The sequence below is a fragment of the Hypomesus transpacificus genome, chromosome 18 (assembly GCF_021917145.1).
Source record: "Hypomesus transpacificus isolate Combined female chromosome 18, fHypTra1, whole genome shotgun sequence".
NCBI classification, from domain to species: Eukaryota; Metazoa; Chordata; class Actinopteri; order Osmeriformes; family Osmeridae; genus Hypomesus; species Hypomesus transpacificus.
In genome coordinates, this window is record NC_061077.1 from 12,427,804 (window position 1) to 12,447,483 (window position 19,680).

At 46.9% G+C, this 19,680-nt stretch overlaps 2 protein-coding genes across 4 annotated transcripts; both read left to right on the forward strand.

Moving 5' to 3' along the window:
- The first annotated feature begins 52 nt into the window (after positions 1-52).
- On the forward strand, positions 53-7,926 carry pfkma (phosphofructokinase, muscle a). The gene is made up of 22 exons (XM_047039634.1): positions 53-231; positions 1,145-1,218; positions 1,392-1,469; positions 2,446-2,635; positions 2,755-2,920; positions 3,087-3,131; positions 3,707-3,815; positions 3,909-4,004; positions 4,106-4,198; positions 4,319-4,444; positions 4,590-4,654; positions 4,767-4,830; positions 4,979-5,125; positions 5,242-5,312; positions 5,418-5,505; positions 5,651-5,803; positions 6,303-6,467; positions 6,693-6,754; positions 6,866-6,977; positions 7,073-7,172; positions 7,324-7,429; positions 7,575-7,926. The coding sequence occupies exons 1-22, from the start codon at positions 144-146 to the stop codon at positions 7,768-7,770; spliced, it is 2,394 nt and encodes a 797-aa protein (XP_046895590.1). The 5' UTR covers positions 53-143; the 3' UTR covers positions 7,771-7,926.
- A 643-nt stretch (positions 7,927-8,569) lies between these two features.
- Positions 8,570-19,606, forward strand: LOC124480377 (la-related protein 4). Of its 3 annotated transcripts, none has more exons than XM_047039632.1 (17): positions 8,570-9,132; positions 11,302-11,428; positions 11,538-11,693; positions 11,821-11,908; positions 12,152-12,288; positions 12,415-12,518; positions 12,686-12,796; positions 12,914-12,967; positions 13,061-13,270; positions 13,438-13,541; positions 13,733-13,774; positions 15,103-15,297; positions 15,679-15,730; positions 15,895-16,053; positions 16,406-16,533; positions 16,731-16,950; positions 17,101-19,606. In XM_047039632.1, the coding sequence occupies exons 1-17, from the start codon at positions 9,016-9,018 to the stop codon at positions 17,494-17,496; spliced, it is 2,400 nt and encodes a 799-aa protein (XP_046895588.1). In that variant the 5' UTR covers positions 8,570-9,015; the 3' UTR covers positions 17,497-19,606. The 3 variants fall into 3 exon arrangements, with proteins under 3 accessions (XP_046895588.1, XP_046895587.1, XP_046895589.1); XM_047039631.1 differs by having other exon boundaries at positions 8,571-9,132; positions 16,403-16,533; XM_047039633.1 differs by lacking the exon at positions 13,733-13,774 and having other exon boundaries at positions 8,571-9,132; positions 16,403-16,533.
- The last annotated feature ends 74 nt before the right edge of the window (positions 19,607-19,680 follow it).

Sequence of the window (19,680 nt, forward strand, 5' to 3'; positions counted from 1 at the left end):
CATGCTTGTGGGGCGGGGGGCGGGGTGTTGTCAAAGGGTTGGTCCTATAAAGCCAGTGTCCCCACCACCAATTGAAGAGGCAGCAGGTCTCCTGGTTCCTGTTTTTCTTCTCTTCCGCCTGCTCATCAGGATCTCCTGGCAGCATGTCCACTGTTCCCCCCAGCATGGACCCCACCAAGATGGGGGTAGGACGCTCCATCGCCGTGCTGACCTCCGGAGGCGATGCCCAAGGTATGAAGACCACAGCTGCTCAGAGGTCGTGTCAAGAAGTTCCATTGGTCATCTCAATTCAGTATTCTTCATTTGCACTCTTTGAAGGGAGATTCAACTGCTAGAGGGAATAATTAGAGTACAGGTGACTGCATGGGATCTTAAACACCTTAGAGAACACGTGTGTGTGACAGTGTAGTAGTGAGGAAGTGATAACTCACTACCTAAACCCAGGACCACAGGGCTTTGTTGTTCATTCTGACCAGGGTTTTAACAAATGACATATAATGTAGGGTTCTTTTCAAGCAAAGTTGTATATATGTGTTGTACTAAACCAGGTCTGAAGACAATTGATTGTAAAGAGTTGTAAAGGGTGATATGTTTCTATAACCACGCAGTGTGCTAGAACAAACATAGTAACCCGTTAGCTGTAACCACACATAGTATATCTAGCTGTTTATTTCTGCCTGAGTTACATCACTGCTGCATATCACCCCCTAACCTTTTGCTCTGAACTATTATGTCCCCCATATCCCACCCTTCGTTCCTCTGTTTCTCCTCTTTGCACGCTAATTATAGAGTCACTGACCTTTATCTGCAGTGACATGAAAGACAAGATCCAGTTTCCTTCCCCAGCTGCCCCTCTGTTGAAACTAAAGCCCAGTCATGCTAGTTCCACCCGAACACGGTCTGGATGTAAACAGCCTGGCCTTTACGCTGGGCTGAAAGCTATGCGGGTGACACCGTCCATGGGCGCCATGACAACCCTGTCGGTTTGGTCTACGGGGCTATTTTTGTATAATGTCACAAGATTGTGCCCTCTATATCAATGAGATGTGGCTCTGGTTTGATGCATGGCCAATGGATGGGCCTCACCGTCAGCCGGGTCTCATGTCTGTGCTTGAAATATTGACTCTCCACATCTTTGTCCCAGGTATGAATGCGGCTGTGAGGGCCACGGTTCGAGTCGGCCTCTACACGGGAGCGAAAGTCTTCTTTGTTCATGAAGTAAAGCAGTACTAAACACACATCGCATTTGACCTCACAGTTCACGACCCCCGAGCCACTCCACTGCTTCAAATAATACCCATTGTTGAGAATATAGAGACATTCTGAGACTGCTATTCTGGTAGTAGTAAGTGAATGTCCAACGGATTGTCTTTCCGTCCTCCTCATTCAAGGGCTACCAGGGGCTTGTGGACGGGGGGGTGAACATTCGCCCCGCGACATGGGAGAGCGTGTCCATGATGCTGCAATTGGTGAGGCCACGAACACACCGCCTCAACACATCTAACAGGCACATGGTCAAGACACACACACTGCATCGACTGCATTGTCACTTTTGACACATTTGAATCTTTAACAAGCTTAACAAATACACAGAAAGTAGTTTGCCCACATCTTGTTAGTCTTGCCCCTCAACAAGAAATTCTGTCAGTATAAATATAACAAAATATGGACACCCTGGATACTTGAAGCTTGTCATATACCTCTATAGGCCTCTTATAACTATCCTTAGTAACCACTGCCCTTCCTTAATCAGCCCAATGAGAAGGCACCAGGACCTATGATGTATACGTTGTTTGGTGCAAGCGAAAGATCTGGCTAGTGTTGCTGTTGGGGTTGCTTCTCTTTGTAAAAGGTCTCTCCATGTGAGATCTGACATTTGGTGGTGAGGGGCTATGTTTAGCAGCTTAGCATGTACCATAACTGAACACCGGATGGATGGTGAAGTGTGAGGAGAGAGCATAAATATGCCAATGACAGACAGTCCGGACAGCAGTACCATCCTCTGTGATCGGAGGCTGAAGAGGGCAAGGGAGCGGGCAGTGATCCAAGCTGACAGCCTCAGGGTATGGGAGGTGGGAAGATATTCAGATGCCTGGGGGAAAATCTTGTTTAAAGGGCAACTGTCCAGTATTACCTGTATTAGGTTGCGTAACATTCTATCCCATACTGTGTCAATACAAACTCAGTAAATTAATTTGAATTTGGAATGCAGTTCTGTTTCCTGCTAAGACAGTTTAGGAATTCAGCGAACCAACTGTTGTATATGTCTATATGTGTCTGGTTTTGGAAGACACAAAATAAAGCTGTATTCTAGACAAAAAGAACGCAGAGAGATTCTCCATCAAAAGGCTTCTTAGTTCTATCTTAGATTTAATCCAGGAAGCCATCCAGGATAACATTTCTGAGAGTGATTTGATGAGTGAGGTTCCAACCATCCTTCTCCAGGGCGGCACTGTTATCGGCAGTGCCCGTTGCACAGACTTCGAGACCAGGGAGGGCCGTATGCAGGCGGCAAACAACCTGGTCAAGCTGGGCATCACCAACCTGTGTGTGATCGGGGGCGACGGCAGTCTGACCGGCGCCAACAAGTTCAGGTGTGAGTGGAGCGAGCTGCTGCTCGACCTCGTGAGAGCCGGTGAGAGACAGGGAGGGCATGCTGGGGAAACACCCAGAAGTCAACCACCATTTTACTGGTGAATTGGTGTACTGGTGCCTGAATGACTCCAAGTGACTTTATCCATGTTCCCTCTCCAGGTAAGATCACCGATGACCAGGCTAAGAGCTCCACACATCTCAACATTGTTGGCATGGTGGGCTCCATCGATAATGACTTCTGCGGCACCGACATGACAATCGGCACTGACTCGGCCCTGCACCGCATCATAGAGGTGGTGGACGCCATCACAACGACAGCCCAGAGGTGAAGCACCACTCTGACACACAATGCAGCTCGGACAACTGACTTACAACTGGCTCCTTTTCATATGTGATTTTTAGAGGCAGGTTGTCCTTGTTTTTGTGTGTGTGTGTGTGTGGGGGGGTGGTTTGACTGACGTTTCAAACTGATATTTCCCATTCGCCCACAGCCACCAGAGGACCTTTATTCTGGAGGTGATGGGCAGACACTGTGGGTCAGTATATGAGTGTGACGTCTGTCTGAATACAACTGGGTATTGGTATCGGGGGGGGGGGGGGGGGGGGGGGGGGGGTGCCGGGGGGTGCCATTGCAAAAGACCTGACACATACACAAATCGAAGAAGATGGTTCCCCCACAAGTATCATGCTTACTACATAGGACACATGGTAATGCCATGCTGACACGTGTTATTGAATACATGAGCCGTGTATCAGGATAGACATATTGGGGTGTGTTCAGACACTGTGAACTACATGTCTCAGCTGCGAACATAGCTGTCTGTTACATGAGACTATGGGCTCTATCTACTGGCATCGAGCCCAACACAAACTTGGCCGACTGTGTTTATGTATGATTGTAATAATTTGGGGAAGGGGCATCCTTCCAGTCACAATTTTTTGCAAAATATACACTCCTGTGCTGCATGCCGTGAGATAGTCTTCGCTGTGTTAGCTCAAAGACAAAGTGATCCATTGTAATCTTAACGCTTCAATTAAATGAATCTTAGTAACTGTAACTGCTCAGTGTATTTGAATCTAACCTGTGAGTGTGACTGTCTGTTCTTTCCAGATACCTTGCCCTGGTAACGGCCCTGGCGTGCGGCGCTGACTGGGTCTTTATTCCTGAAATGCCTCCAGATGAGGGATGGGAGGTTCATCTGTGTAGGAGACTGGCAGATGTACGTGTCACCAACACACACACACACACACACACTTCCACAGTGAATGGCTGAAAAGCAGACTTGATGTTCCTTTGTGTCTGCGTCCCTTAGCAACGAGCCAGAGGCTGCCGCCTGAATGTGATCATTGTTGCTGAGGGAGCCATGAACAGGGACGGCAAGGCCATCACCTCTGAGATCATCAAGCAGGTACTCCGTTCTCCATCTCGGTTAAAGACATTCGACGTACACGTCAAACAGACTTGTGGAGTGAGTAGTGGGCTGTTGGTAACAGCTTCCCTGGTCTGTAGCTGGTGACCAAGAAGCTGGGCTTTGACACGCGCACCACAGTCCTCGGCCACGTGCAGAGAGGCGGCACTCCCTCGGCCTTCGACAGGATCCTGGTAGGTGCTGTCTCCCCGCCTCATTCATCTCTCTCTGCGCGTGCGCACCTTGTTAGCGGGTGTTTGGGTCACGTGGTGGGGGCGCACGTATCTGAGGGGTGTGTGTGTTACGACCCTCAGGGCAGCAGGATGGGCGTTGAGGCAGTGATGGCTCTGCTGGAGGCCACCCCCGAGACCCCTGCCTGTGTGGTCAGCCTGTCAGGGAACCAGGCCATCAGGCTTCCCCTCATGGAGTGCGTGCAAGTGGTGAGCGAGCCTGCCGTCTCCGTGTGAGACCTGCTGACCTGGCCGTTCTTCTTCCAGAGCTGGGTCTTCGTATTCACTAGAGGGCTGGTTACAGAATCGGTATCATTCGTACTTTACTCCCTCTCCTTCTCTCTTTCTCCGAAAGACAAAGGATGTGACTGCTGCCATGGCTGAGGGTCGATTTGAAGATGCTATTAAGCTCAGGGGAAAGTAAGATGGAAACTGTTTATTGGCAGGACCTGCACTGTCCAGTTCTAGTTCAAGTTCCAGATAAGGTCCACAGTTGGACATAACACAGATCCATTTGATGTGTTATTTGCAGGAGTTTCGAGAATAACTGGAACACATACAAACTGTTGGCTCACATCAACCCCCCTGATACCAAGGTAGGCTATGGTCACTTCTGTACAGTACACTGGACACAGGTTAGGAAGTGCACAACATTTCAATACTATTCACGAAAGAAAATAAAACCACAATGAGACTCCCTCAGTGTTTTGTCTTCTCACGACTCCCCCACCTGATCTCCACCAGAGCAACATCAACGTGGCCATCCTTAACGTCGGGGCCCCCTGCGCTGGTATGAACGCGGCCGTCCGCTCCGCCGTCAGGATGGGCATCATCCAGGGCCACAACATGCTGGCCGTGCACGACGGCTTCGAGGGCCTCGCTCACGGACAGGTCGGTCATCCACCTTTCTTCCTCTTCTGCATGTGGACTTTGAGCCGTACTGCGGAATGGTAGAACCATCTAGCAAATGGCTTCAGATGAATACATTTCTTGTCTGTCCCCTTCAGATTGAGCCCATTGCCTGGACTGCAGTCAGTGGCTGGACTGGAAAGGGGGGATCTGAGCTGGGAACCAAGCGGTAAGATCAGGGATCTCTTGGTTCAACATTCACAACACAAGAAGAGGAACAGGCTCTCTTGTTGAATTTCTTGTTTGACACACAATCTCTTCTTCCCATGTCTAGCTTGCTGCCCTCTAAGATGATGGAGGACATCAGCCTGAATATCGCCAAGTTCAACATCCATGCCCTGGTGATAATTGGTGGTTTTGAGGTGAGAGTGCCAGGTTCTCCCAGGTTCTTCCATTGTGGTTGGTGTCTCTCATTGACAAAGTTCAGGTCGACCACCACGTCGAGCCCTGCACCATAGGTCCACCAATGTCACCATACTCCCTTTTCTCTCTCCATCACCCGTGCAGGCGTATGTGGGCGGCCTGGAGATGGTGCAGGCCAGGGAGAAGTACGAGGAGCTGTGCATTCCCATGGTGGTCATCCCCGCCACCGTCTCCAACAATGTCCCTGGCTCCGACTTCAGTGTTGGCGCCGACACGGCCCTGAACACCATCGTTGAGGTAGTCTTGCCCTGATTAACCACCATGCATCTGCAACTGTGGCTTTTACAATTTTAAACCTTTTTAACCTTTTGTTGGTGCATCTGTAATAACAAGAATACATGCACTGATGAGTTCAGTAATAGAAAACAATAAGGTAGTCCAGGGAAGACCTAATAGACTATTAAAGGATGCTGTCTACTGTATTGATGATAAAGGCCCGGCTGATTAGCCAGTGTGTTTGGAAATACCCTCAAATTCTCTTTTCCTGTCTGTACTTAAAGTTAATGGTCATGGAAGCCTGTTTCACTGAAAGTAGGGCAGCAAAGAACCAATATAAAGTGTGTGTCACACACTGTCCAAAGGCTTTTGATGCTCGCTGAAGGTCATAGAGGCTTCCCCTGCAACACCGAATGCTGCCATTCAAATATAATTCCAACTGTCAATGTTGTTTTTGAATTCCTGTTTGACCAACCTCTCATCCACCCCCCCCCCCCCCCCCCCCCCCCGCCCCTTGTAGACTTGTGACAGGATCAAGCAGTCTGCAGCTGGCACCAAGAGGAGGGTGTTCATCATTGAGACCATGGGGGGTCACTGTGGATACCTGGCCACCATGGCGGGGCTGGCGGCAGGGGCCGACGCTGCATACATCTACGAGGACAAATTTGGCATCAGAGACCTGGAGGTGAGTTGAGGAGGACAACGTGTCCCTCCTGTACCTAAGAGTTATCCTCCCTGATTTTGACATGCATTATAATCTCATAGCAAGAGATGATTGGGTTCTGCAAGTCAGGTGGGAACAGTCAGGTTAGAAACGTTGTTGGTACTTTTCCATTCATCAATGGCTAGTACAAATGCATAAACTGGAAGCATTGCCATTGTGATGTGTGATTGTCCCACCGGTTTTCAGGCAAACGTCGAGCATTTGGTTGAGAAGATGAAGACAACAGTGAAGAGAGGCTTGATTCTCAGGTGAGTTTCACAAACACTCATCCGTGCACACTCAGACACACATTTGTACATCTGGTATACATATTTACATGTCCTCAAGCCCATACATTATTTGGGATTTTTACTGGACAGGAATGAGAGCTGCAATCCCAACTACACAACTGACTTCATCTTCAACCTGTATTCTGAAGAGGGAAAGGGCGTGTTCGACTGCCGCAAGAATATCCTGGGACACATGCAACAAGTCTGTTATAGTTTCAAGATAAATAATTAAATAGTGTTCCCAACTGATACATTTTTATGCCAGAAATAAATGTACAAATGTCTACATTTTACCAGGGTGGTACTCCAACACCTTTCGACAGGACCTTTGGAACAAAGATGGGAGCTAAGTCTGTCCTGTGGCTGACTGAAAAACTGAAGGAGTGTTACCGCCATGGTGTGTCCCCAAAAACAAATAACCACAAATCTATCTCCAGTTCAATAACTGAATATGTTCATTACATGTTTATTACTACATAATTCATTTCAGCACTGACATTATCCCTCATACCTTTACTGGAGAACTGACTCCGTTTCCTGTCTTACAGGTCGTATCTTCGCCAACACACCTGACTCTGCCTGCATGTTGGGGATGAAAAAGAGATCACTGACCTTCCAGCCTCTAAGCGAGCTGAAGGATCAGACCGATTTTGAGTAAGACCCCAAAGAACTCTCTCACATGTTGTGTATGCATGCCTGTGAGGCCAGAAATACATATTCAGTGGATGAAACACCATTGGAAATGTTAACCTCACCGTTCCTTTGAACACAAATTATTTCCCCCTCCGATGTCTCCCAGGCACCGCATCCCAAAGACGGAGTGGTGGTTGAAGCTGAGGCCCATCATGAAGATCCTGGCCAAGTACAACGTCAGTCTGGACACCACTGAGCATGCCCACATGGAGCATGTGATCAAGAAGAGGAGTCCAGCCGTGAAGGCCGTGCCGGTGAAGAAGGAAGATGCTTCACCCAAGGAGACGGACAAAGATTCATAACTTTCCTGTTGACATTCTAGATATGCACCTTTCCAGATATGCATTTGTTTAGCAGAATATGTTTGAGGATGTGAGTTTTCTGCCTGGCTTCATCTGTGTATGCCTTGGAAATGATGCTACTCTCTACTTCATATTAAGTAAACTCATCTGCTTGGATTCTTTCATTTTTTTCTCATTTACTTCAGAACTGATTTTTTCTGCGTGCTGAGGAAAGTGTCTAGGATTTAGGCTTTTGTAGACTTAAAACGAATTAGAAGTTTAAGAAGGGGTCTTATGCATCAAATCCTGTGATTTACTGTCAGAGACCAAACAAAATCTAAATCAGAGTGTGTAGAAGGAGAACTACTCCACCTGCAGTAAACGTCGTCTTTACAAATGCCCCACACCCTCATATGACCTCATGACCTTCACAAGTACAGACACGTCCCCATTCACATGGATGGAGCCAACTTAAGAAAGTTCCTATCGTCTGGGTCCTGTGTTGAATGAGAAGATAAGTAAATAAATAAATGCAAAAGAGTGCAGATATTAGCCAATCCCATGTACAGTAAAAACACTAACCAGAACCGATTACGCTTCAAGAGTTGGAAAGGAACTACAATTTGGAAATAATATCATAGGCTTAGTTTTTTTCCTGTTTGAACATAATTACAGTGTGCTTTTACACATTTTTCTTATGTTCTTTGTACTTACATGTGCTTGTTTTTACTCAAATGTATTGGAGCATCAATGAAAGGAGATTAATTCTCGCAGTCTCTGGATAAACGGAAGCGGAAGAAAGGGGTTCCATGGGGCATTTAGTGCCCGCATTGCTAGCTGGGATGTTGGTGGACTTTACCAATGTCTGCCTGCGCTTAGGAAAGGTGCGTGTCCCCAGTGTCCGCTTCGGTCGCCCGGTTAGGAATGCGCCTCACGGCTTTGACGCAAGTTGAAATATCAGACGAGACATTAGAGAGTACGGTGATATAACATGAGTTGCACATTGCCTTTATTTTTGAATTTAGTGTATTGACTTCCGAGTTTGATTAATTAAACTAGACGTCGATTCATAGCAAGGTAGCAAGATTTCTTGCTAGCCCCGGCTACTTAGCAGCTAGCTATCTAGCTTACTGTGCTGGTTAAACAAGTCTAGCAGGAGATAACTGGATAGATTGCTGAACCCGGACGGCACTTTGGTAAAAGGAGTTAGTGGCAAGTGGGGGGTCGGGAGAACACGACGGGGTAGACGTGACCCAGGGGCGGCCGATGAGTTCGGACCAGGGCGGAGAGCCGCCACTGTTGCAGGAGGAGGCTGATCCGGGACCGAAGACCAGTGGGAAGGACGAAGCTCCACCTGGGATCGGTGGAGGGTCAGGCGGCATGGTGAGTTGAGGCCTAATAGTCGTAGCAAGCTAGCTTGGCTTGCTGGTTTGCTAACGCCGTTGCTAGCTAGCAAGATAACTCGTTTCAACTTCTTCATCGCACCGCATTCAGGTTCTGTTCCTACCAGCGCTTTGAATCATTGCTAATACCATAAAAATGTAAGGGCATCTATTCTGCCTAGATGCTGTACTACACGTGCGCTACTAGTTCGTTTGCCATCAGGGTTCCATCCATCTTTTTAGCGTTAGCATAATAAGTTGCTAGTAGCAACCTTGGTTCAGTAACCCTAGACTAGTAGTCTGGTTAGTTGCTAACGCGTTCGCTAGCTATCTTATCCAACGTGCTAATCGGACGTCAGCCAAGGGGCGCTAGTTTGTCTCTGCCTGTGCACAGCTGTCATCAATAAATTTAGCTCTAGTCTACTCGTGCTAGCAAGCTATCCAATTTAGCAGTGTGCTGAGTAATCATTATAGCTAGACTAGCTACTGTACAGTACTGTAAGTTGTGAGAAGTGTTTAGCCATTTGGTTGGTGGGCTGTTAATGGGAATCAAGCAAAGTTCGTAGCCATGTATCTACACCAGTGTAGAGCTAGTTGATTTCCGAGAAATTGTTAAAAGCATAGCCTATATAATATGCGTTGCAAATGCCTGGTTGGCCTTTGCAGCGCAGTCACCTGACTTGGCTTCCAAGATATGGCTAGCTTAGCACAGGATCTAGCAGATGTTACAGCTGGCTAACTCGTGCGTCTAGGCACACCTTCTGTGGTTATCTTGTGAATAAATGTCCAACTCACAGGAAACCAAGGTGGTAAACTCGCGTTGGGTGAAAATGCAGTGCTCTGTACATGTTAATGAAATGTCGAGTTGTGACAGCTGTTCTTGTCAGACAGTATACTAATTTCGAGGGAACGGGGTGGATCTTTGTAGCAGGTGGTCTTCGTGAACGACCCCACCTCTGTGTCGGCTGTGGACCAGTGTCCTGAGCAATCATCGAACCCAAAGTGCACTATTTTCATACACTTATACAGAAAACATATCACTTTTGCAGTAGATCATATGTATTGTACGTACATTTTTGAACCTTTTTATAGTCCAAGACATGAATTATTCAGGACTATTGGACGTGACATGCTACTCTGTTTCTCTAGTCAGATTGTTTAATGGTTAACTGAGCTATATTCTACATATTGTGTGTTTTTAAGCCACATATGTACAACCAAACACATTCTGATAGTGTATTAATAGCATTTGAGCCACCTTGAATCTTGTGTAGCTGAACCTGTGGGTCAATGCCAGACAATTGCTTGTGTAAACCAACTTAAGCATTGTTATGACATGGTTCCTCGCCAAAGGCTTATCTTTTGGTAATGGCGAGAAGCAGTCTGCATTGAAAAGGGCTTGTTCATGCCTTCAATGTCCTGCTTGGAACTGTAGATTGTTAATACTGCCCTCCAACTATAATGCTGGATTTGGATTGGCAGTAACCATGCACAAGAGAGCACTCTTTTTGCAAACATGTATCTGACATCCCATAATGCAGGCATAGTTATGCAATGGCACTGCATGTGTATTCATACTTCTAATTCTTTCCGTAGCTCGCTGTATTCTATATGTTAGTATGTCGATTGTAATGAAGTTGTTAGAAAATCGGTTTTGAACAAAAATCAAAGTGACAGAGTTCGAACAACCTTTTTTACGATTTTTTTTGTGCTTAAAAACGACACACCGTACAATTTAATTACATCAATTTGAGTTTATTTTTTTGTCAATGTATGCATACTTACTATTGACACCCTTAATGTGCTATTACTAGCTAGAAGTTTCTGTTTGTGTAACTGGTGTCATCGCAACGCTCGCCAGTATCCCTTTCCTCCCCTTCTGCTCACTGCTGGGGTCAAATTGGGGCCTCAAAAACACAGCTTTAGTCACCTAAAGACTAGGTCTAAGAAGGTCGGTGTTATTTTCAGCTCTTTGTGGCCGGAAACAAATTGTGACTGAATCGGGTATGTTGTCACTCTGATGGCAATGAGTTCAGCCAGGATTCAACGTAGCATTTTCATAATTATTTTCCTACCAAAAGCTGTGCCTTCAAAGTTCGGTTTGATAATCTCGTAACACAGTCCAATGGTCTTCGTCAACTTCTTGAACGTGGTTTATCTCTTGTTGAAGGTCACCTCCAAGGGCGCAGGTCTGAACCCCAATGCCAAGGTGTGGCAGGAGATGCCTGTGGCTGCCAGCGAGGCTCCCGCTGAGGCAGACGACGGCTCCCAGTGGCCCCAGGGCGACATCACAGAGGGTGACAAGACCCAGACAACTTTGAGCTTTACAGCTCAACCCAAAATGTTACGTTATGAACTCAATGGTTGGTATTCACCAGTGACACTCCTGACACTCTTGTGCTCCAGGTTATTCTGAGCCTTCCCCCGCTGTATGTAAACCATACCCAGGCTTCGTCATCCCCCTGGAGGAGGCCAGCCCTACGGCGGCGGCGGCAGAGGTCGCCGTGAACGGCATGGATCCTTCAGACCCAGGGTTCCCCCCGACTGAGGTCACCACCGCAGGTCAGTCACATTTCACGTCCTGACCTCCGTAAGAATGGCATAATTGCTGCACGAAGGACTACAATTCCCTCGTTACTGCGTGTTCCTTTGTTGTAGTTTACAGATGCTTGTTCTTTTTCCTTTTAAGTGGACTCCAAGATGACGGCCGAGCAGCCCCTCCCCTCAGAGAACCTGCGGGAGGTCCTCAAGAAAGAGCTGGAGTTCTACTTCTCTAGGTGAGTTTCGGATAAATGCATATTAATATAGGGTATAGCAAGATATACCTTATTCCCCATGCTTTATAATACTCACCTGTGTTGCCCCACATTTTGGATTTGCGCAAAGAAGAATATAGTATTCTCAGTATGACCTTGTAAGTCTTTGGAATTTGATTTGAATAGAGGCATCTTCATAAAACGTGTGATAGACTTGCATCCGTTTTTGGCTTGGTTTGCTCATCTGCTTTCCTTGCGCTCTAGGGAGAACTTGTCCAAGGACCTGTACCTAATGTCCCAGATGGACAGTGACCAGTTTGTCCCCATCTGGACCATCGCCAGCATGGAAGGCATCAAGGCCCACACCACTGACATGGACCTCATCTTGGACGTGTTGAGATGTAAGTGACCTTTTTGATGGAAGGGGGAAAGGGTATGCAAGTCGGCGACCACGCTTGCTCGTGGACAAACGGGGCGCACGTGACGTTGCATGGTGCTGATCGAACCCGCTTTTGTCCCCCCCTCAGCCTCTCCGATGGTACAGGTGGATGAGAAGGGAGAGAAGGTGCGTCCCAATCACAAGCGTTGCATCATCATCCTGAGGGAGGTTCCTGAGACGACGCCCGTGGAGGTAACGAGTCTACAGCTGTCCTCGGATGCTTTTAGGACCTCAAGTATTTCAATCTGCCATTTCAAAGGAATTTTCAAAGGAGGAAGCATTTTCTTTGAGGCGACTGATGAACCGTATTTATATTTGAATGTCATAGTTAAAACAGATTTGTTTTTCCATTTCAACAGGAAGTGGAGGGCCTCTTTAAAAATGACAACTGTCCGAAGGTGATAAGTGTGGAATTTGCGCACAACAATAACTGGTACATCACATTCCAATCAGACACGGATGCTCAACAGGTAAACAAAAGAAAACAACAACCTCATAACACGCCCAAAGCTGTAATGCACAGTGGATTTGAAGAGTCAATATGGCCTCCATAACGTACTCCTCATGAAGAACTCCTTTCCTTCCAGGCGCACCGATACTTAAGAGAGGAAGTCAAAACATTTCAGGGAAAACCCATCATGGTGAGTTGCTTCACGCCCTCAACTGTCGCAGTGTCGTTCTCTACCAATTCTTCATTCTCACTCTTCTACAACCCATTTGTTTCCCACCCTCAGGCAAGAATAAAGGCCATCAACACGTTCTTTGCTAAGAATGGCTACCGTAGCATGGAAAGCAGCATGTACGCCCATCAGACCCAGACCCAGTCCCAGTACAGCTCACCTCTCTACATGCAGCCCGTGTACCCTCAGCAGCAGTATCCTGTCTACGGCATCGTCCCCCCCACCTGGACGACCTCCCCAGCACCCTACTTTGAGACCCCCCTGGTAAGCAAGCAAGTCTATGGCAAATTGTTGACAAACTTGGATGACAGCAGAACTTTTCAAAACACACGTCTAGATAAAACGGAATGGGGGGAATTAATTTAACCAGACACTTTTGTTATGTACCTTGCCGTAGAACAAGCATCATTGCGGTGTTTCTTCCTCCCCAGGCACCGTTTCCGAACAGTGGCTTTGTCAACGGGTTTAACTCTCCCGGGCACTACAAAACGGGCTCCAACTCTCTCAATATCTCTCGGCCCTTCAACAGAAACCGGTAGGTTTGAACGCAGCGGCTCAGTGTGTGAACAATGGTCTGAGTGTCTTGCTGGAGTGGTGCTAGATGCTGCACACTCCCAGTGTACTGTCTCACAGGATTCATTCATGGGTTCTTCCAGAGATATTGTAACCTTTGCTCTGTTGGGAACTGAAAGTTCTTCACTCGCTGTCTTCTTACTGTCCCAACAGTGTCCCCCTCTATTCAAGAAAGAATGTAATAAATGCCTTCAGGTATAACCCTTCTATACAATCAGCTTCACTGCTACCCCCATCCCTAAATCCATAAAGGGTCCCATGCCACTTGCCAAGCAATACGTTTGAATGATTTTAATTTAAGTTCATTACTATAATACAGTATTTAAGTTTGTCAGGTAAGTTATTGGTAAATAACCTGTCTTGGCCTATAAAGAAGCTTTGAGTCATTGTCTTGGAAATAACTGTAATGCCTACTACCTTGCCTTGCAAACAGTGACCCCCCCCACACCCATCTCTTCACTGCATTAAGATTTTTTTCAAACACTTCATCACTGCTTTCCTAATTTCATATGAATGGTTATGTTGCCACAGCCTTATTTGGTAAAGGTGTCAATTTGGCCAAAGAAACATGCTACAGTAAGAGATGAGGAGACTCATAACCTTCTTACACCCTGACGTAAGAAGTTTATAACTAAATAAATCAACTTGGAGACAGGCATATGCTGCCAAACATGCCAAGGCCATGTCAGACTTTATTAGATTGTGTTGTACGAAGAGGGAATGTGGGCCGTGGGGCCAAATTGGTTTAGTTTCTCCTCCCCTTCCCTCTCCTCTTCCTGCTGTATTCACTTCATCTGCCTCATTGATCTGAAGGTGCCAGATGAAGGAAGGGATCATTAAGACAGCATACCATCCATTTTGTTTTCTCTGCCTTTGTCACCCCTGGCAAAAGTTGTCATTCTAATCGTCTCGTCATGAAAAGAGGGCTGCTCCCTGACACATTTCCCATTTGAGGTTTATTTTTAGATGCTGGTTTGACAACTAACTTTCACAAGCACCAATGCTCTCTGATGGCTCTGTTTAATTATTTAAGAAGCAAACTGTCCTAGCAGATGTCCTAGCAGATGTCCTAGCCACTTATCAATACGCTTGGAGATCTGTCGCAGGGGTCTCTACCCTGCTCCTGGAGGGCCACCTGCATGTAGGGTTTTGCCCCAGCGCTAATCAAGCACACCTGATTCTAATTAGCTGGTAGCGAGTGTTGAATCAGGTCAAACGAGTGCGGTTGGAGCAAAAGCCTACAGGCAAGTACCTTTCCAGGAACAGGGATGGAGACCCCTGGAGTCTAATGCTTTGAGTCTTAACACCACGGTAGAAGCTTGAAGGAAATGCCCCTTGGCACATCAGTTGCATGTCGACACATTTATACAACAGACACTACAAGCTAAAGTCTTCCTCGGCACACCCCGCATTCATGCTGTGCGTGTGTAAACATCGACGCCTACAACGTGTAGGCGACCTCCAGGCACGTCGTCACACCCTTCCCTCCTCGTCCTCGTCCCCCCCCCCCCCCATCCCAACAGAAACCATGTGAAACCCCAAATGAGGTCAGGCGAGGTGGCCCCTGCGGCTGCGACCCCCCAGGAGAGCCTGACCGGCCTCCGCAGCCCCCAGCCCCCCAGCACCCCGGCCTCGGCACAGGCCCCGACCGACATGAACGCAGCCTTCCCGCACCTCTCATCGGACCCCACTGACGACGGCATGGCCGGGCGTGGAAGGTAAAACCCCCACCTGGCTCCCCGATGCAGGCTTTTATGCAAAGTGTTGTTTTGAAATGCAACTCTACTCGGCCCCTTGATGGACCCGATGATGAGAACATACTGCGCATAGAGGGAAAGGCAGGCGGCGGAGGAGAATGGCTTTGGGTTCTCTCTCTTCTCTCCTTAATCTCCTCCTCCTTCTCCCTCCCCCTAAGCTATGATCCTCCACGCCTGCCCCCGATGAGCGCCAAGATTATGAGATCTGAGGGTCTTGGCTAGCGGTTGGGGGAGCGCCACAAGCCTACTTACCGCCTGCCCCGCAACACACCATGGTTTATCCAGGTCTAAGGACATTGACTCCACCTTGTGTGTGTCTCCTTTTACTTCTTCCCACTATAGGAGGAATACATACAGAGGCACCCGGAGGAGGAGAGAGGACGAGCGCATCCCGGTAGCTACACGTCTAGTCTTCTGTTAGATTAGAATCGACTATCATCACACTGTCGTCAGTGGATAAAACAACATTCTGGGCTACATGAGGCCCAAATAAACAAACATATTTCCGACATCTCCTGTGCCCTGATGCCCCCCCCCTTCCTCCCTTGCCCTTTTCAGAGACCCACACCCCTGGCTGAGGTGAAGCTTTCACCCCCCAAGTTCGACCTGGCTGCGACCAACTTCCCCCCTCTGCCTGGCAGTGTGGTCAGCACACAGGGGGAGCCCGTTCTGGAAAACCGAATGTCTGACGTAGTGCGCGGTCTGAACAGGGACAAGGTAAGACCTGCCAATCAGCTGTCAGCCCCCGAAATCACCACGCCAATCACCATTTCAGGATTTTTTTTCAATTAATTTTCTACCCTTCATGCTTTAGTTTGAACACTTGGTTAGAAGGACAAGTGTCTTAGTGTCTGCAAATAAATATCTGCAATGTGTATGTATTATCTATGTTTTTTAGATTGTCACACAATACTTTTGACATCTTTTGGCTTTTTCATGCGAGATGTCATGCCGGTGATCAAGAAGTGAAACTTTAAGATATAAATAATATCTACCATTTAGTGTTACAGCAGCCACTCCTGAGTCACTAGTTTAGTTCCATGAACGTGTGGTCTGTGTTCCGTAGCAGACGGAACAAGCCAGTAAGGAAGCCAGTGCACACGTTACCCCGGCCCCAGAGGAAGCTGCACCCGTTTCCAGTCCTGCTCAGCCTGTAACCAAACCTGCTGCACAGCCCCAAGGACCGCCCGTCCCCAGGTAAGCCCCTCTAAACCACTACTGCTCACTGGCCATTTCGTTTTCTCTAATTGGCAATAGCGAGGATTGCTTTTAGGTTTGCTCTACTGGGATCCAATTGAGCCGTGTCACTGAATTGCCACCAAAGTGCCTTTTAGAAGGTCTGTTCCCTTACCCAAGGAGTTGATCTGGGACTAATGACCTTCCTGTCCCCTCAGTGTGACCCATCATGAGAAGAAAGTGGAGCGAGCCGAGCCCCCCACCCCCAAGGTGGCCCAGCAGCCGGCCCAGCAGCCAGCCCCGCCTCCCACCACGCCCAACCCACCCTCCTCCACGCAGCCCCTGCCTGGCCCCAAGCCTCAGCCCAGTGTCGTGTCGTCCTCACCAGCTGCTGCCAGCACCAGCGCCTCCACCACCACTGCCCCCATCCCTGTAATGGTAAGACATGGCAGTCGCAGAATGTCATGTTATTTACAACAAAAAAACTGTCAAACAACCACGCTCCTTCTTTTTCTTTGTTTCCTTGACAGATTTTGGGAGGTTCTTTCCGGAGCCCTAGATAACCTTCCTTTTTTTTCCCTCTTGCAGGAACCCCGCAAGCTCAGCTATGCCGAGGTTTGCCAGCGACCACCCAAGGACTACCCTCCCCCAGCTCCCGCCCAGGCCCCGTCCCCCTCCGGCAGCGCGGCAGGCCAGCCCCTGCGGGAGCTGCGCGTCAACAAGGCCGAGGAGCCCGGCTCCAGCAGCGGGAGCAGCCCTGGAGACAGGCAGGACAAGACCCACGAGCGAGAGGGGGGCTGGGAGTGCAAAGAGAGCCGGCCCCCACGCGACTCCCAAGGTTACCGCAGCAACGGACCCCGAGGCAGTGGGGGCCTCAAGTTCCGCGAACAGAGACGCCCCCCACCGGCCCGGCGCAGCTCCCCCCAGGGGGGCCCCAGACACACTGGCAAAGAGCAGAATATTCCCCCAGCATTGCCAAAGTAAAACTCCATACGGTTGAGGAAAAAGAAAAAAAAAGAAATGTATGAAAATATATATATATATATATATAAATATATAAAAAATGAATTACATATAAAAGCAACAACCTTAATGGTAGCCACCTCTCACCCCTGGGACATGTCCAAAGAAAAGCTTTTGCAATGACAATAATGAAACAGAGTGGGACATCCAGGAAAATGGGCAACAACATGCCATCTAATGAAGTGAACTTTCACAGAGCAGTTGAAAAGGAAAGAAAAGAAAAAAAGTATAATCTGAAGCCTCAATTTCAAATCAGAGTGATTTCTGAGGAGGCAATTTCCTTTCAACTCTGCCTGAGAGAGGTGGGACACTGGCCCTGTAATGGCCCTCTACCCTTTTTAAAGAATAGATGTTGGTCTGCAAGGAACATATGCACTAAGAAGAAAAGAACATGCATATATGTCATGTACATATACAAAGATATCACTAACACGCAATGAGACATCCTTTTCTGTTTTTCTCTTGCTCTTGTGCTTGATTTTGCAAAAATGGGAAAGGGTTAACTGATGTCTGTATATGCATTGATTGTGAAGCAAGCAGATGTATGTGCTCCAGTTTTCTGTTGCACTGATAACAATAATTCTTTCTTTCATGAAGTCGCTAATTCTAAGTACATGCATTTAGAATCATTGTCCTGAAATAAGGCCGATTGGGTCCTCTAATGTATATTCATGAAATGTTTCATATGCTGAAATTTGGAGCCTGGTTAATGACCTGCTCACGTCTGTCAGAATTGCAACTAATGGCGATTCAACCACAGTTCTAACAGTGGTTTGCAGAGATGATGTTTTAAGCAGCGATCTACTTGGGGCAGATCGCATTGGTCACTTACCCATGCATTACCCTGATCCAAAGCTGTATATTTTTAAGTTGAGTCATCTCTGGTACCTTTCCTGATGTTTCTGGGGCCCCCACCCAGAGTATTCAGAACATGCTTATTCTGATGATCAGTCAAGCTCTCGGTTTACAACTTCTCATTGTGGGATGACCCATTTTTATAAATGGGGAATAGATTTATGGTCAGACATGACTGTGTTGTGCTTGGCAATATCTCCATCATAACAGGACATCCAGGATCAGTACAATTTTTTTTCTTTTTTTTCTTATAATGGTGGTATAGTATCAGATGTAGACTGAAAAGTGCTGATAGCTGAGAGATTGATAGCTCTACTCATTTGGCAGCCAAGTAAAGGGTTAAAAATATCAGACCATTTCCATGTGCTATGTGCCAGCTGTCTATGATAATAGTGGATTTGATAGGTTGAGTTGTCAATGAGGTCAGCTAAGTGATGTAGTCATGGTAAAATGGGACTTTATAACTGTAGGGGTGTAGTTGCCTATGCTATATTGTATTAACCCTTAACTAGCAGTGTCTGAGAATGTATTTGTTCTAGTGCTGAACAACTTCCAGGGTGAGGCATTTGTCAAAAACCGGTATCCACCAGTTTATTTTTATTTTTGTGCTTTTTTTAGGGTGAGTTTGCCGTTTAATTTCAACAAAAAAAGACAGATTGACCTAGTATTGAAGTTTGACTCGTTATGTATTGCTTTTAAAATTGTATTTATTTTAATCCTACTGTGCAACGCTTTTCCAATCTTGGTAGGCTGGTTTCCCCAAAGTTGTGTGAAATCGCATTGGCAAAGAATCACGCATATGACATTTGTATATTGTTTGAGATTTCCGCTGAGAATACTTGATGCATTGACTTTCGGTTTAGTAATGCAGCAAATGAGTAACCAATCACTGGGGCTGTTTTGTTTTTCATGAATGAGTATGAGCAGCTAGTGATCTAGTGTAATGAAATAAATGCACTAACTTGTTAAAAAGAATCTTACTCTTGAGTAATGTGAAATAATTTTAGAAACATACAGTAACGATATTGATGTTGACAAGCTTGCAAAAATCTACAGGAATAGCTTTTTTTTTTCATAATGTTTGGGTTATTTTCTGTTTATTTTTGGGTTGGGTGCAAAAGAGGATATATAGTAATGGATTGATTTTAAGTGTTTGAGACACTAAATTCTAGAACTGTATGAAATGTCACAAAAAAATAAATTATTTTGATTTGGCTATTGTGTCCCATATTTTATGCATGAATACTTTGGAAACTAGATTTGTTTTTTTTGGAACAGTGTTGTCGGACG